The following is a 16,735-nucleotide window of genomic DNA, read 5'->3' as shown; positions in this document are numbered from 1 at the left end:
AATCAATTGTTACAATCGAACGTTATTTGAAAACAAATAATAATATCAGTGAGTCAAAAAAACCGTGATTAATTAATTATAAATAATAAGCTACAAAAAAGAAATGAATTGTAATTAATCGATTTAATGTATCGTCAAAACAGCAAACTAACGCTAGAATAAAGAAATCAATTGTTACAATCGAACGTTATTTGAAAACAAATAATAATATCAGTGAGTCAAAAAAACCGTGATTAATTAATTATAAATAATTTTTTTTAAATTTTTCTAATTCAAAAATCGAGCTTCGAGGTCTGGTGGCCAGCCCCTTTGTGCTTCCGTATAAAAAATTCCAGGTCCCTGCGTGCGATAGATTTGGCTGGAGAGCTCGGTCAGACAGACAGACAGACACATTACACTTGCTTTTATTATTATAGATTGCATCATCAGTGGCGTAAATAGGGGGGGAGTGTGTGTCTGTCCCTGTGTGCATCATCCATGGGGTGCTGATCTTAAAAAAATTTTATAATGAAATGTTTTTCATTCTTGGCATACCAAAGGGGGCACAAAATCTTCAGTTATCATTGAGCGCTTAAAACCCTAGCTACGGCTCTGCATCATATACATCGCTACGTATTTTCCCATCTGATGAGACTTTTGTGGATCCTGAATTCTGCTGCCTAGTGCCCTCCTAAATTCTAAAATTTTGCCATTTCTAGAATTTGTTGTTCAGCATGTCACTAAATTTTAAAAATTCTGCTACACTGGCTGTGTAACCAGCCCTTACCGTATATCATTTCTTATTTATTGTGGATGTTTATGTTACTAAAGAAATCAAATTAGCAGCTTTTCCTATACATTCTAAATTCATTTAGTTTTTTAGAATAACAGAAATCTTTAATTAAATAGAAAAATTCTAAAATGAAGAGGAAACGTATTGAAGAAAGAAACTGAATACATAAAGGAAAAGAAAATTGTTCTTCAAAGACATGTACAGTTATTGTTATGTAAATTAAGCAGTTGTTTAAAATTTCAGCTCTTGCTATAATATTCCCTTTCCGTTTCCTCACAAGAATGAAAATCATAAATAAATTTTAAGTTTTGGGGCTGTAAGACAGAATTTGTTTTTTTGCCTCTACTTGCATGCTGCATTAGTTCCTACCAGCACTGGTAATTTTTAATTATTTGTCTTTGCGTTATCGCGTCGATTTTGACACAAAACAATCGGACTTTTTCTGAAAAGGCATGCCATTTTTTTTCCATATTTACATTTTAGGACTCAAATTATGCCAAACTACCAAATTTTGTTAAAATCGCACTAGTAGTTTTTTAAAAATTAGCTCTCAGAATTTTAGCTCCTCAATGTTAATTGAGTTGGGTATGTATTTATTAATATATCCTTTTTTTATTAAACTTATTGGATTCTTCCTTTCACATTTCAAAATTTAGGTTCATGCCAAATAAAATTCACCTATTTTTTATGATTTATTTTTAAAATTTGTATTTTAAAACAATTTTTATAAATTTAAAAAAAAAAAAAAAAAAAACTGAATTATAATCTGTAAAATTTTTACCATCATCTTAAAGTAGATGTATTTCTAAGCATACCTGGAAAAATTACAGTTTTTTATTCAAAATTTCCGAAGATATATGTGAATTTATATATTGGCGTATTTGTTAAAAGCGATAATAACGTCAAATTTGGGTTAGGCACTTTGTTAAAATTATTTGAAAGTAGAAACGATGTGACTTTTTTCCCCACCCATGCACAATGTAAAAAGCTAGGAAAGTTGTGACTTTTTCCCCTGGTCCTGCATGATGGAAGGGAAAGGAAAATAGGTTGCCATATACTGAGAAGTAAGAAGTTTGCTAAGTGAATTATTGGCACAACTAAAAAATGCGCCAAGATAAATTTTTGAATTTCTTCGTAAACGTCGCACCAAATTTTACACAGTTTAATACTTAGGCATTATTTGATTTGTAGAATCGAAATGTGAAAAAAATTGGTAAGTTATTTCAGAAAAGTCAAATTTTGTGTCAAAATACATGTGTTAGAACAATGCTATATATAAATCTAAAATATATCTTAAGTCGCACTTTCAAGACATGAAAAATGCAATTTGAATTTTGTCAATCGGCCCAGTAGAACGAGAGATATAGAATTGCCCCATTTTTTCCGTAGTGTACATAGTCGAGAGATTGAGAAGTTATGAGATAAAACATGCAGGAACTAGTAAAGGTATTGATATTGGTTTGCATATTGAAGCAAATTTCTAATTGTTAGAAAAGATGCTTAAGGAGAAGAACATTAATATAAATTAGCTAGAATGTCTGGAAAGGCTTCAAATTAAAAAGATGCATAAATATTTTGTTGAGTATTGTTGCTGCAAAACATAAATGTTTTGTAATTTATAATGTGTAGTTATCTTAATAGTGTTTATGAATCAATTTCAGAAAGTGCATGTATTTTAAACTGTTGACATGTTAATAGATTGTGATTTTAATAGTGCTTTCTTAACAAATATTAAAAAAAATTATTAGTAGCCATTTAAATCTGTAATGACTAAGGGTATCTAACTAGCTAATTTAATTACTTGTAACTAATTGGCCACCCTTAAAACTTATCCCTGCCTATTAAAGTGAGTTAATCTGTACCATGGTCACAAGGTACAACACAAAAATATAAAACTTAATGTAAAACTTAATTCTTTACATCTAGTGAGATTTAAAGTAATACAAAACAACTTATCACCTCTGTGCTTTAGTCGCTTATTGGAACCTTAAAATATATTAAGTGGGTTACAACCCCAAGAACTCTATGCAAAATTATGTCACTAACTTCATCAGACAGACAGAGCACAATTAACTTTCAAAACTTGCCAACTGTGCTTACATTGGGATTTCAGGTTTTTCTGATCAGTAGACGCAAGCAGCAGCGGTGGCAACAACCAGTCTGAAACAAATCGTGCTGATGATTTTACTTCTCATATTAACCTATGCCATTTGACTAAAATCTACCTGCTATTTACTTAACCTCTAAACTGAGCAAGTATGTGACAAAGTGAGGCCTAAAATAAAAATATCAACATAAAGCTAACTATTAGTAAAACATAAATAAAATGTCACTAATCTTCTTCCAAATATGTCCAACTATTATAAAGGTAAAATATTTAATGCTGCCTGATAAATTTTGTAAAGTTGATTTTATTCTCAAATTTGTTTTATAATTATGTTTAATAATAATGCATTCTACTTGTGAATCTATTTTATTCTTAGGATGGTATACCAAAAGTGAAGTTCAGGCATAAATAATATCTTTAATTGAATTTATTCAGGTCCCATTTGTTGATGGATCCTTAATTATTATTGTTAATGGTCCTTAAAAGTACTTAATTTCCATATGGTTCCATTCCATGTATGAACCCTGGAAGCAGGTTGGTTGAACAGCTATATTGCTCGCCACCTCGATCGAAGCAATATGACAGTTGCTCGGTGTTAGCAAGAATGGTTCACAGAAGGCATAGTCAACCGTCACGGAGGGTCAGGTTGTTCCAGGAACACAAATCAGCATGAAGAACATGTAATCATGAAAGTGCCCACTTCCACACCAACAACGTTGCTAGCATTGATTTGATGACATTTATCACCTTCTAGGCATCTGGTGGTAGCGAGGGAAACCATTCGGAGACGACTGGCCAGCATCCATTAAGATGCCTACCACTAACCCAACATCATAGACAGTGTCCACTGGATTTTTGCTGAACTCTGGCAAGCTGGAGTGTGTTCAACTGGAGGTGTGTAATTTTCAGCGATGAATCCTGATTTAGTCACGATGCTGATGTGGAGGCGACCAGACCAGTGGTCTGATCTGGTGCTCATTGAGTGGCATTCAGCAATTACAGAAGGTGCGACAGTGTGGGGAGTGATTTGCTGGAACACACGATCACCTCTAGTCATCCTTCAAGGCACTATACTATGACAGCTCGCAGTTACGTAGACATTTTAATGCTGGTTATACTGCCTATACTATCAAGTTGCCCAATTGCCATTTATCAGCAAGACAATGCTCGTCCACGCACTGTGGGACTCTCTCAACAATGTCTTCAAGGATATGATATATTACCGTGGCCTGACAGGTCACCAGACCTCTCGCCAGTAGAGCACATTTAATGCATGCTTGGAAGGCGACTGCAACTGTCCTGGAATATTGGTGAATTAACTGCCAAGTTGCAAAGATTATGGCATTATCTTCCACAGGGAATCATACATAACCTACTTGATTTGATGCCATGCCGTGTTTTGGCTGGTATAGCTGTCGTAGGCAGCTTGCTACTTACTGATTTGTAACCTTTTTCATGCTATAACTTCTTAATAAAACGATCTTTTGCTCTCGATTTGTAATAATTTTTTCAAATCTCTTCGTACACTACGTACATGTTCAGTTTCGTGATAGTAGTTTGTTTCTTTCTGGGTGCATATATTTTTTTGTGACAGAGTGTATTTGGTATAGTTTACATACAGTATGCTGAGACAGCTGTCACACTGTAATGTGAAATTTTGACTTTTTAAAAAAGGATAATATAAAGCAAATAAAATGGAAAATTTATTAAAAATAGCTGTTGAATTGAAGTTATTTTTTGATACTTCACAATCAGGATAAACAAACAAAATACAGTTCAAAGATCCAGACTTGTTGATACTTTGGGGATTCCAGATTTGTTTCTTAAAATTTTGGAAGTATGTAAAATGATCATACGATGCCAAAAGTTAAATGTTTCCAACAGCTTTCTCATTCAGTAAAGAGACTCAAAACTTGTTATCACTTTTATTACCACAGCTATTTTATGTGTATATTTGTTGTGAATACTAAGAGTTCAACTAATTTGTTTGGATTTATAAAAACTGTAATCTATAAAAGCAAATTAATATCTGCACTTCTTTTGTTATATTATTTGGATTTTTATAAAGCAATATATTTTGATATTTTCAGAGCTATATGTATCAACTCTTGGAGGGTATTTTGTTTTGTCATCGTCGTAGATATTTACATAGAGATCTAAAGCCTCAGAACCTCTTGATTGATGAAAAGGGTGTCATTAAAATTGCTGACTTTGGACTTGCTAGAGCATTTGGCATTCCTGTACGAGTTTACACTCATGAAGTTGTTACACTGTGGTATAGAGCACCTGAGGTGCTTCTGGGATCTCCCAGATACTCTACGCCAGTTGATATTTGGAGCGCAGGGTGCATATTTGCTGAAATGGCAAACAAAACTCCCTTATTCAGAGGAGATTCTGAAATTGACCAGTTATTTAGAATTTTCAGGTATGTTAATCAACTTATATACGTTCAATGAAAATAATTTGTATATTATCTTTATGCTCAGATTTAAATATTTTTGTTTGTAAATGGGAAATTACCAGAATTTTTTCTAAAATATCGAAAAGAATTGCAACAAAATATCATTTAAGTGGGTAGTACCAGAAAAATCACCTTTAGAAAATTCTTATTTTTAATGAGAAGGTAAGTGTAATAATATAAGAATGCTACCAATTAAAGATACTTTCATTAAAAAGATGAAATCTTATTTTTAATGTATTAGAATCATTTGTAAATCATTTTATAACTTGTAAATGGAAAAGTAAGGTTTTTATTCCTTTAAAATATGTAAAGATATTTTTAGTTAATTTTGATTATTTTAAGAAAATAAATTTTTGTAATTCTTATTTATCTATGGGCAGTTTTTACTTCAATTAAATTAATGGGAAAACATGATAAACTTGTCAAATTCTTATAAAATATGTATTTTTAGAGGAAACATTTATTAAGTTTTTAATTTTATGTAGCTGACATAATGTACATCTCACAAAGTAAATACTGAAATATGAAGTAATTAAATTCCATAATTTACCCCTTGTATATTACTTTAAACCCTTGTTGTCACTGATGTTAAATGAAAGCAAAAGCAATAGGTATGTGTTTCCTTAATTAGTGAGAAAACTGACATTGATGGATATTTATACTTCGTTTTCTGTGATGTTGTTATGAGTGGAGAGAACCAAATAATGTTCAACTTATTTCTGTTGCTCTATGTATGTGATCTCAAGCCATAAAAATATCAATTGAATAACACACACACACACACACACACATATATATAGACATTAATAAGAGTGTTAATAATAAGTAAATAAATAAATCTTTTAAAATTTTATTCATTAATGAATTTTGAACTTAGTTTTTTATTTAACACAACCAACTGTACCTTGCTTGGACAAATTATCACCATCATAATCTTAACTAGTGTCTTTCTGTAACTTTATCTCACACAGTATTTACATATTTATGTAACCACCTTGGTGCAATTTGCGATTTCGTATCAGGTGCAAGATGGTAGTTTGTGTGACCTTTTTTTTTTAAATGGTTCCTAAAATATCAATATTTATTGTCAGCTAATAAAAAATATCTGCATATCTAAAGAAAACATACATTAGCATTTAGAAATAAAAATTTTAATTAATAAATAAGGATTACATGATATATTCAAGAAATAAAGCTTGCATTCTTTTCCAAATCTTTATTTAATTCATCAATTTGTTTTCCTTCAAGATTTTGTGGCAAAATTCTGCATTCCAACAGAAATTTTACCATTTCTTCTGTTGCTGACCAATTTCACAAGCACATATTTTAAAATCAAGTTTAAAGCAAAAAAATATAATGATTTGTTTATAAAAAACGTTGAAACAAAACAAATGCATATGGAAATGGCGACATTGTTGACTGAAGAATTGTTATACGTGTTGTCGCTTGAAGAACGATTATGTGCATTGTTGGCAGGGTTTGGCAGATTCTTAAAATTTGGCGACTTCTGCTAAGGTGGTTGCAATAACACAGAAGTACCCTCTCACATAATTAAAATTCAGGTAGTGTTTATTGCTATTGTTGACTAACTGTGAAAACTTAAATGTAGAATTTTAAAAAGTTATTTATTGCTATATATTGAATCTAAATTAACTCAAATTGCAATGAATCTTTAAGATAACCATACTCAGTTCCAGATAATTGTGGTCTTCTGGGAAGGTGGCCATCCTAGAGAACTAATATTTAACACATTTTATCAATCCTCACTTTTTGTCTTTTCAAATAAAAGGATGTTGTCACTAAATATTATTACCATGTATAATTTTTAAAGAAATAATATAGAGAATATAAAAAAGTATGGTAACACGTAAGGAGGTTAGAATAAACGGAGTAAGCCTACTCTGTATGTCCCATGCAATTAAAATGAAGCTATGAAATGGCACGGTATGATGTCACGCTTTATCATGGCTGCTGCTATAAGCAGACTTCTTTACTTTTTTTTTTTTTTTAAACATTCTGTAATGTTTTACACTAGGTACATATTAGAATGCTTGATAGAACCTTATATAGTAAGATGCAAATTATCCATATTCACATTTGAATATATTTAACACAAGCTGTGTATGCGAGCACGGAAATATTACATTTCCAAAATCGAACAATAGGAGCTTTTAAAAAGCATACCTCCGAATGTCAAATTCGGAGTGACAGTGAACTCTGACGCCTGTCTGAATCTCCTCTCGAGCTGTGTCACCACTTTTCTCCTTTGCCTTCATCCCATGAACGCCTTTTTAGAAATGTAGTCCGGTGATCGCTACAGGCAGCCCCCACTGGTGACAGTGAGATTTTAGCTATGCCAGGGACTGAAGTGTACCTGTCAGCTGGAGTGAGTTACCATTGCCAGTGATTCATAATTTGGCGCAGGGTATAGCTGTTGGTGATGTGGGAATCTCAGATTTTGTCCTCGGATCCTCTATTGTAGAGAGGGAAGTTGTGCTTTGAGTGTTTGCGGGTGCTGAGTCTTCAGTGTCTTTTCTTGTAACATATGCTAGTTTAAGCCGATTTATGCTTACTGTCTTAGCTTTGCTTCGTATGGAAATTGTGACAACTTTGTCGCTTCATCTGATCACTTCATAAGGGCTTTCGTATGGCGGTTGAAGGCCTTTTTCCTTTTTTGCTACCTCCGTCCGAAGAAAAACATGACTGCAGGTGGTGTGAAGTCTTTGCTGACGAATACTGCTTGTTCAGTGTGAGGTTGATTTGTAGGAGGAAGAAGGTATTGCATAGATTCATGAAGCTTTCTGGCAGAAGTGACTGGATCTGGGGTTCCAGTAGTAGGGCACAGGAATTATCCTGAAAGACGAATTGGAGCTCCGTACACCATTTCTGTTGTGGTTGCTAGCAGATCATCCTTCCAAGTTGCTCTAAACCCTAATAAAATTGTAGCAATACAGCAGTTCACTGATTATTGCTATGTGCCATGATAGCGGATTTCAGCTGCAGGTGAAACTTTTCAACTTGCAGACTGGTATGGGGATGTGCGGTGTTGATCTGTACCCAGGAACTTGGTAAGTGCATTGAAGAGTAATGATTCAAATTGCCTTCTCTGGTCGGTAGTTAACTGGACTTGGGTTCCGAATCTGAAGATCAAACCCGCATCATAGAAGGCTGCTGCAACAGTCTGTGCAGATATATCTGTTGACAGAAATGCCTCAGGCCACTTAGAAAAATGATTGACACACGTGAAACAGTATCGAAAGCCTTTAGATGGAGGGGGAGGTCCCACGAGGTAAATGTGCACATATTTGATTCTAGCACTAGGTGGTACAAAAACACCAATTTTACTTTTGGTATGGCGTGTCACTTTAGATATCTGACACCCTGAGCACTCATAAGCTCAATGTGCCACATCCACTTTTGTTGAAGGCCAAACATATCTTTTGTCAATCAGCTTTACTGAGGCTTTAACTCTTGGGTGTGAGAGAGAATGAAGGCTACTAAACACTGCTCTACGAAATGACTGTGAAATGAAAGGGCGAATGTGACGAGTGGAGATATCACAGTGCAGAATAACTGAGGCTGACCAATTGGGAGGGGCTGCAGCACTAATGAGGTAGTCGAAATTTCTGATACTATATTTTGCAATTCGGCATCATTGTCCTGCTCATTCTCAAGCTGATAGTAGTCAATAGCAGATGGTGGTATATAGCAGCTATATGAATCCGTAACAGTGCATCTGCTACCACACTGTCTGAACCTTTTCAGTAGCGAATATCAGTCGTAAATTGGCTCGTGAAATCCACTTGTCTTAGTTGTCGTTGGAAGCACTTATCTTTTTGCCCAAATGCAAATATAAGTGGTTTGTGGTCTATGAATAATATGAAATTACAAGCTTCAACCATATGTTGAAAGTACCTTATAGCCATATATGATGCGAGCAGCTCCCTATCATATGCACTGTATCTCTGCTGTGTTGGAGATATTTATTTATTTATTTATTTTTTTATTTATTTATTTTTTTTTTTTGAGTAAAAAGTAAGAGGTTGCCATCCCTTTTCAACTTGTTGGTGAAGAGATGCACTCATAGCTGTATCAGAAGCATCAAGTACAGTTGCGAGTGGTGCCTCCTATGAAGGATGGTGTACTATGAAGTGCCTCCTATGAAGTCCACTAGGACTTAAGAATAGTAAGAGCACAATTTCATATTGGGTCATATAAAAAGTCTCTGCGTTATTTTGCCACTAGATGGTGTTGATGCCCATATCTCTGGCAACACTCAAGCCGATTGGCTTAAACGAACATGTGCTGAAAAGGTGACATTCAGCTTCCATTTTTTGTGAAAATAGTTTTCTAATTTGTTGCTTGTGTAAAAATTTATATTGATTTGGAAATGAGTGAAATATCTGAAGAAATATGTCATGTGATGCTTTTTTACTATAAAGGTAAAAGCCTGCAAAAACATGCCGAAAAATTTGTGAAGTGTACAGTGAGAATGCTGTGAGTGAACGAAGGACCCAGGAATGATTTGCTCGATTCTGTTCTGGAAATTTCGATATCAAAGATTCACCTCACCCTGGTCGGCTAGTCACCGAAAAATTCTACGAAATTTTGCAACTGGTGGAGCAAGACCAGCATGCAAGCTGTCAGGAAATAGCAGAGGCACTAAACATCAACCACATGACAGTTTGGAATCATTTGAAAAGAGCAGGTTACAAAAAGAAGCTCAATGGAAGCAGAGGAGCTCAATGGAAGTGAGGAAATAGCAGAGGCACTAAATATCAATCACATGACAGTTTGGAATCATTTGAAAAGAGCAGGTTACAAAAAGAAACTCAATGTTTGGGTGACCATTGCAACCTGGTGAAACCTGGCACAGTACCGGCCCTGTACTGTGCACAACTTGACCGTTTGAACGAAGCAATACAGAAAGAGCAACCAGAATTGGCCAAAAGAAAGGGAGTTGTGTTCCATAATGACAATGAACGGCCACACACATTTTTGATGCCTCGGAACAAATTGGTGGAACTTGGTTGGGAAGTTTTGATGCATCCACCATATAGCCTGAACCTTGCACTGTCCGACTACCATTTTCTTTGGTCTCTGCAAAACTCTCTTGACGGTAAAAAATTGGCTGACTGGAGAGCCACTGAAAATCACTCACCCAAGTTTTTCGACGATAAATCACAAAAGTTCTACACCATTAAAATTATGAAGCTACCCGAAAAATGGAAAAAGATCATAGATAGTAATCGTCAATATGTATTTGATTAAAATTAATTTTCAATAGAGAAAATTTTTATTCAGAAATGTATCAAAAAAGCACGAAAACTTTTTACATGACCCAATATGTAAGAGATGATACAATGGAAAAGGCATTAGTGAAATAGATAGAAGATCAAAATCAAAAACAGATTCCAAGTGATACTAATGCTATCACAAATAAGGCTTTAAAGATTCATAAAGCAGTTATGAATCAGTCACCATCGACTTCGTCAGATGAAAAAAAGGTATCTTTTTCCTCAAGACATGGTTAGTTTGAGAGATTTAAACAAAGACATTCTTTTCATAATCTAAGATTGAAAGGAGAAAGTGCATCGGCTGATTCAGATGCAGTACAACAATATACAGCAAAATTTGTTGAAATCATTGCCACCAACTCCTACACTTCTGATCATATCTTCAATGCTGATGAGTACTGGTTGTTCTGGAAAAAATGCCTGAAAGAACCTATTTAGCTAAAGCTTACCAATCAGATAGTGGTCATAAGGTAGCAAAAAGTCAGATAACAGTTCTTTTCTGTTGCAATGCTTCAGGTGATTATATAATGATACCTTTGGTTACTAACAAATCAAAAACACCACACTCATTTAAAGGAATAAACATAAATAACCTTCCTGTTTATTGGATGGATAATAAGAAAGCATGGGTTACTGCCATAGCTTTTAACGAATGGTTTCATAACATTTTATTCCAGGTGTCAAAAATTATTTAAGTAAAAAGGGATTGCCTTTTAACCCTTTGCGGCGCACTATATGTTAACATCGGAATTTCAACAAAAAAAGTTGTATGCAGTCTATTTAGTCCTAAAGGAGTATACAGGTAAAATTTTGTAAAAATTGCACTTACCGTTTTAATTCTGTGGGTGTTTCATGAGGTGGAACACTGCGTCGCCAGAGCATTTAAAAGTTCGACTATGCGAGCATTGCAGTGAAGCACGAAAATGAGTAGAAGCGTTTGTATAAGAATGAAAAAACTGTATTATGGCTGTATACATGGTTTCTAGAATATACACAATATTCTTGAATATATACGGATAAATGAGATAAATATCTATATACACAAGTCCTATATACAAAAATATTTACAAATTTTCCTATTTCTTAGCTTCGTGAAATTGTTCAAAGCAAGTCACACCTTTTTGATGGAAGCACAAACCAACTATGATTAAAATAATTAACTACGATTAATTTTAACAATAAAGAAAAATAAGCCTATAATATATATATACACGAAACATATCTACACAATTATTGAAAATAAACGGGAATGAGACTAAAAAGCGACAGCAAAAAATTTGCGCAGGTCTAAGTAAAGATGAGTCAAGCTACTAATAAAATTCCCACCTAAAAACTACTCCCAAAAAATTCGAGATGCCAATATTAAGGCTTTCATAACACAAAACACACCTCACCCCTCAATACTATTTTGTTTGAATTCATCCCCCCTCAAAAACAACGGAAACAGAAAACGTAAACAACGGATGTTCTGATTCGTAACAGCATGAGATCGCTAAAGGCGCATTGTTCCTGCTAATGGAACACCCAGGTTTATTCAATGATTCTGCGTATGGTTTTTGTATGAAAGATTAAAGAAATACAGAACAAATAATTTGGAATACAGCCAGCAAAATTATGCCTATTTTTTTTTCCAAATAAAATATTTTATATCATTAAAAAAATGGAGAAAATTACTTGAAAAAAATGTATTTTAATAACACATAATAAATGAAAATTCTGTGTCTCCTTGTAATATGCTGCTACCTACTGTTTAAAAAGAAAAGTTCAAAGTATATTATAAAGGCATTTTTATCTATTTATGGTTGAATTTAAAGGTTTCAGAAGCGATTCAATTTGGGTGTTCCATGTAGTGGAACACTGAGCCGCAAATGGTTAAGGCTCTTCTATTAATTTATAATGCACCTGGTCATCCTGAAGATTTACAAAACGAAAATGTAGAAGTTTTCTTTTTACCAAAGAATACAAGATCCTTATTACAGCCATTAGATCAAGGAATAATTTTGACTTTTAAGGCACTGTGTATCAAACAAACGTTCAGGTATATTTTAGAACAAATGGAGAATGATGAATCTCTCTTATGGATGCTTGGAAGAAATTTACAATCTTAGACTGTGCTAAGCATGTTGAACTGTCATATACTCAGATTAAAACAATCAGCGCTCAACATATGCTGGAAAGCAATATGGCCAGATGCTGCTAAAGATTAGAGTAAATATTACCATTAGAGCATGAATATTTCCTAATCACTAAATCAGCCCAAACTATAAGAGGAGAAGGTTTTGAGGATTTAGCTCAAGCAGATATTGAAGAAAATAAGATAAATGGCTGACAAAGAACTAAATGAGGATGCGTTAACATGATTCATGAAACAAATAAACATGATGAAGAGCAATCTGAACCAGTTGCGTTTACAGCAAGTCATCAGCGTAGGACTTGAATTTGGAAGAAAATTAGGTAATCATTTTTTGCAATATGACACGAATGTTAAACGAGCTTTTCGATTCCAACGGAAGAAGCTTAGTAAGTGCTTAAATCATTATGTGGAGGTTTACAAATATTTTGGAAAAAAACCTAGGCAATTGTTAATTACGGATTTCATTACAAAGTTTTGTCGATCTGAGATTTTCCCTAATTCGTAAACCATTGAAGCAGAATCTTATCAAGATCGCTCAAGTGATGAAAGTGACATCATACCAATCAAAAAGAAATGACTAATAGTTCATAAAAGTGATGATGGTGCTTAAACTTATAATAATTTTTTTTAAATGATCCTATGATGATTTTCCTAATGTAAAGTTAATTAAATATGTACTTCTATTACCTACATATATTTATTATTTTATGAACGAAGTATAACTTTGTTTATTTTAAGATGTCTTACTTTTGTCTTATATAAATAAATAAAATTATGCACATGTAATGTGTTTTCCATTTTGCACAGCAAAATCGAAGATTTTGATTTACATGTTTTTGTGCAAAATCGAGGGATAGGTGTATTTTGGAAGAGAAGTGACTAGTTGTAAGCTCTGACGAGGAAGCTTTCACTTAAGCCTCATGATTCGTCTGTGAAATAAGATTCACAATTTTCAATCTACATATATGTTGCAACATTGGGTCATCAGTTTTGTGTTTTATACTAGGTACACATTAGAATGCTTGACAGAACCTTATAAAGTAAGATGCAAATTATCCATATTCACATTTGAATTTATTTAACATAAGTTGTTTATGTGAGCCTGGAAATATTACAAACTTTCTGAAACTGAAACAACATGAGCTTTTAAACAGCGTGTCTCCAAACATTAAGTCCAGAGTGTCAGTGAACTCAGACGCCTGTTTGCATCTCCTCTCCTCGAGCCGCGTCACCACTTTTTCTCCTTTGTCTTCATCTGGTTTATGCCTTTTAAGAAATGTAGTCCAGTGATCACTACACATTCTAATTGGTGTTGTCTACATGTTAGTTATTGAACATTTACGAGTCTCGCATTCTAATTTAAATACTTAACATAAAAGATTTTCTACTTAGTTTATAGAAAAATCACAATGATTGTAAATAATTGTTTCAAATTTAATAAAATCTAGGTACATGAAAATGTGTAAGTGATAACTATAAAACAAATGTATACATGGTAAAATCTGGAAGTTTCACTGGTATTTTATATAACTTATGCCTAAAGACACTTTTCTAAGCCTACGAACATAGATAATTACTAGTTGTAATTTAGGCCTATTATTAACCAGAATGCCATGCATTGCACTCTAGTTAATAAAATCAAATTGAAATTCTTTTCTGTAAAGAATAATAACATTTTTGAATACCAACTAATGAACAAATACATAATTTGATTGAATTGGATGCAATGATTTTGAACTAAAGGTGGTGCTTATTGTATGAATCTTTTTTATTGTTGCTCTCATGCAGTGGCATAGCTAGGGTGGGGCATGGGTGCAGCATCCAGGGGGCGCTAAATTGACAGTACGAAACTTTAGAATGAAGTGTTTTCCATTCGTGGCACACAGAAAGGGGCTCAAAAACTTCAGTTGTATTGATTGTATCAGTATTGGTTGGTAATTGATAATAAAGAGATATTAATATAAATTTCAAGGTTTTTAAAATAATTTCATTGTATGAATATTATGCTGTTGTTTAGATATGTCTTTACAATTTTTCTTCTCCTCCCCCCTCCAACACTATTCCTAAGTATTATTAACTCTTAACATACAGAACAGGCATAAGGGGCTCCTTTGTAGAAATTGATTTTGATAAAGGCTTCACAAGCCAAGAAGTTTGGAAACCGCTGATATAGAACATTGCTTTGGAGTAGAGAGAAGAAATAACCACTCGCATAAAAAATAAATTTCAACAACAGGTATTGGCTATTGACACAATTTTTCTAGCATATTGTAGGTTCTGATAAGACTTATAAACCCTTGATTAATTGATATCAGCACAGTTTCATGAAGAACTAAAAATTGTTGCAGTTTGGAGATATCTTGCCAGATTTGTATTTAAAGTGCAGCAATTCAGGTTACCATTCAAATTCATTCTCTTAATTTCAGCAAAAATAATATTTTTCCCTTTCTGTAATATGGAGTCTAATGTATTTCACAATTTATCAATATTTTTAGAAATTTTAAAGTCAGCTTGCCTGCAAAAACTTTGATTCAGTAATTTATGAATTTCATTGCATTTTTTTTTTAAATAAATGGAATAACATTACTATATTGTTAGAATAACAGTAGTACACTTGAATTAAATTTTTGGAGAAAATATTATTAAAATAAAATATTGTATCCATCTGTCATGTTTTAAACTGTCTTTACCTTTCATTTTATATATTTTCAAATATCTTGATTCTGAAATTTATACAAGATAATAAATGCTATAAAGCAAAATTTCTGAATTACTTTTTAGCAAAAGCAAAAATGCTACTGTAATTATATAAAGCTTAATTTCATCTATTTAATTTTTTATAATTGTTTTTCCTGTTTTTCCTTCTGTAATTCTTTCAAAATATTTAGATATTTGTTAACTTTATATGAAAAATTCTTTTTTTTTTCTTTCTTTTTTCTAAATTTAAAAAATCATTTGATTTTTACTATCTCAAAGTTGGCAGGTATTTTAATGGCTATTGAGGTATGGAAAAGTTGTCTTTATAATATTTCAGAGATAAACAGAAAAAACTGAATAAGAAGTGTGTTCACTTCAGACTGAAATGAAAATATTACAGATTTACCATATTGTGTATTTAGACTGTTCCTGCAGTAACAAAGTTTATTCATGATGAATGCCTTGAAGCTCCAGGAGAATGCTAGGGTTAAGGGCTTTAGTGATATTTGAACTAGCATTATCTTTCAATTATCTTTCATTAGGAGAAAGTTTGTACCCATGAACAACATGACAGCGTTTGTGCAGTCTTTAACAGAGGGGGGGGGGGAAGTCACCATTTCTCATGTGTCTGCCAGTGGCTCTTCATCAGAAGTCAGCATTATTTAAAGTGGAGATAATAGTCTAATAGTGGAAGACTTAATGCCTACTATTGGTTCAACCAACATAGCTGTATCAAATGATGTTATTTGTTCAAAGATACAGTATTTGCACTGAGGTCGTCCAACCAAGAGATAGGGAAAACAACAGTCCTTAGTTTTTTTTTTTTTTTTTTTAAACAATTTTTGTTACTTAAAAGTCTTTAGTTTTGGCCAAAATCAGCAAAAGGTCCCTAATTTTACACATCTGACATTTCTGTCTTTTTTTTTTTTTTTTTTTTTTTTTTTTTTTATGACTGCCGTTTTGCATGCGAATTAAATTCACTATCACTAATCTTGACTCCTCTTTTGACATTCAAATAGAAAAAGTGTGGAGAATTTTTTATATGACCCAATATCTTTTATCATTTAACTCGTAGTTTGGTACTGGAAAAATTAGATTACTTTATTCATTTTTCTCCAAGCAGATTAATTATAGGAAGTCTAGTATTGGAATCCATTATACAAAGAACTTTTTTTATAACAGCGGATCTTCTGACTTTATTTTTGTAGTTGTTTTGAAATTAAAATACAATGTGAATACCCTAGTACTGCAATAAAGGCAGCCCTTG

General features: G+C 33.1%; 1 protein-coding gene across 1 annotated transcript in view; it reads left to right on the top strand.

Moving 5' to 3' along the window:
* Cdk1 (Cyclin-dependent kinase 1) overlaps positions 1-16,735 on the top strand; it is a 53,335-nt gene that overhangs the window by 20,819 nt on the left and 15,781 nt on the right. The window contains exon 5 of the mRNA XM_085811895.1: positions 4,970-5,304. Within this exon, the coding sequence (XP_085668021.1) occupies positions 4,970-5,304 (335 nt within the window). The remainder of the gene's footprint in view (positions 1-4,969; positions 5,305-16,735) is intronic.

This window comes from Stegodyphus dumicola, chromosome 2 (assembly GCF_044657685.1).
Source record: "Stegodyphus dumicola isolate Sdum_Otavi_A_Nest chromosome 2, ASM4465768v1".
Classification (NCBI taxonomy): domain Eukaryota; kingdom Metazoa; phylum Arthropoda; class Arachnida; order Araneae; family Eresidae; genus Stegodyphus; species Stegodyphus dumicola.
Note: the sequence above shows the minus strand (reverse complement) of the source record. Positions and strands in the feature narration are given on the sequence as shown.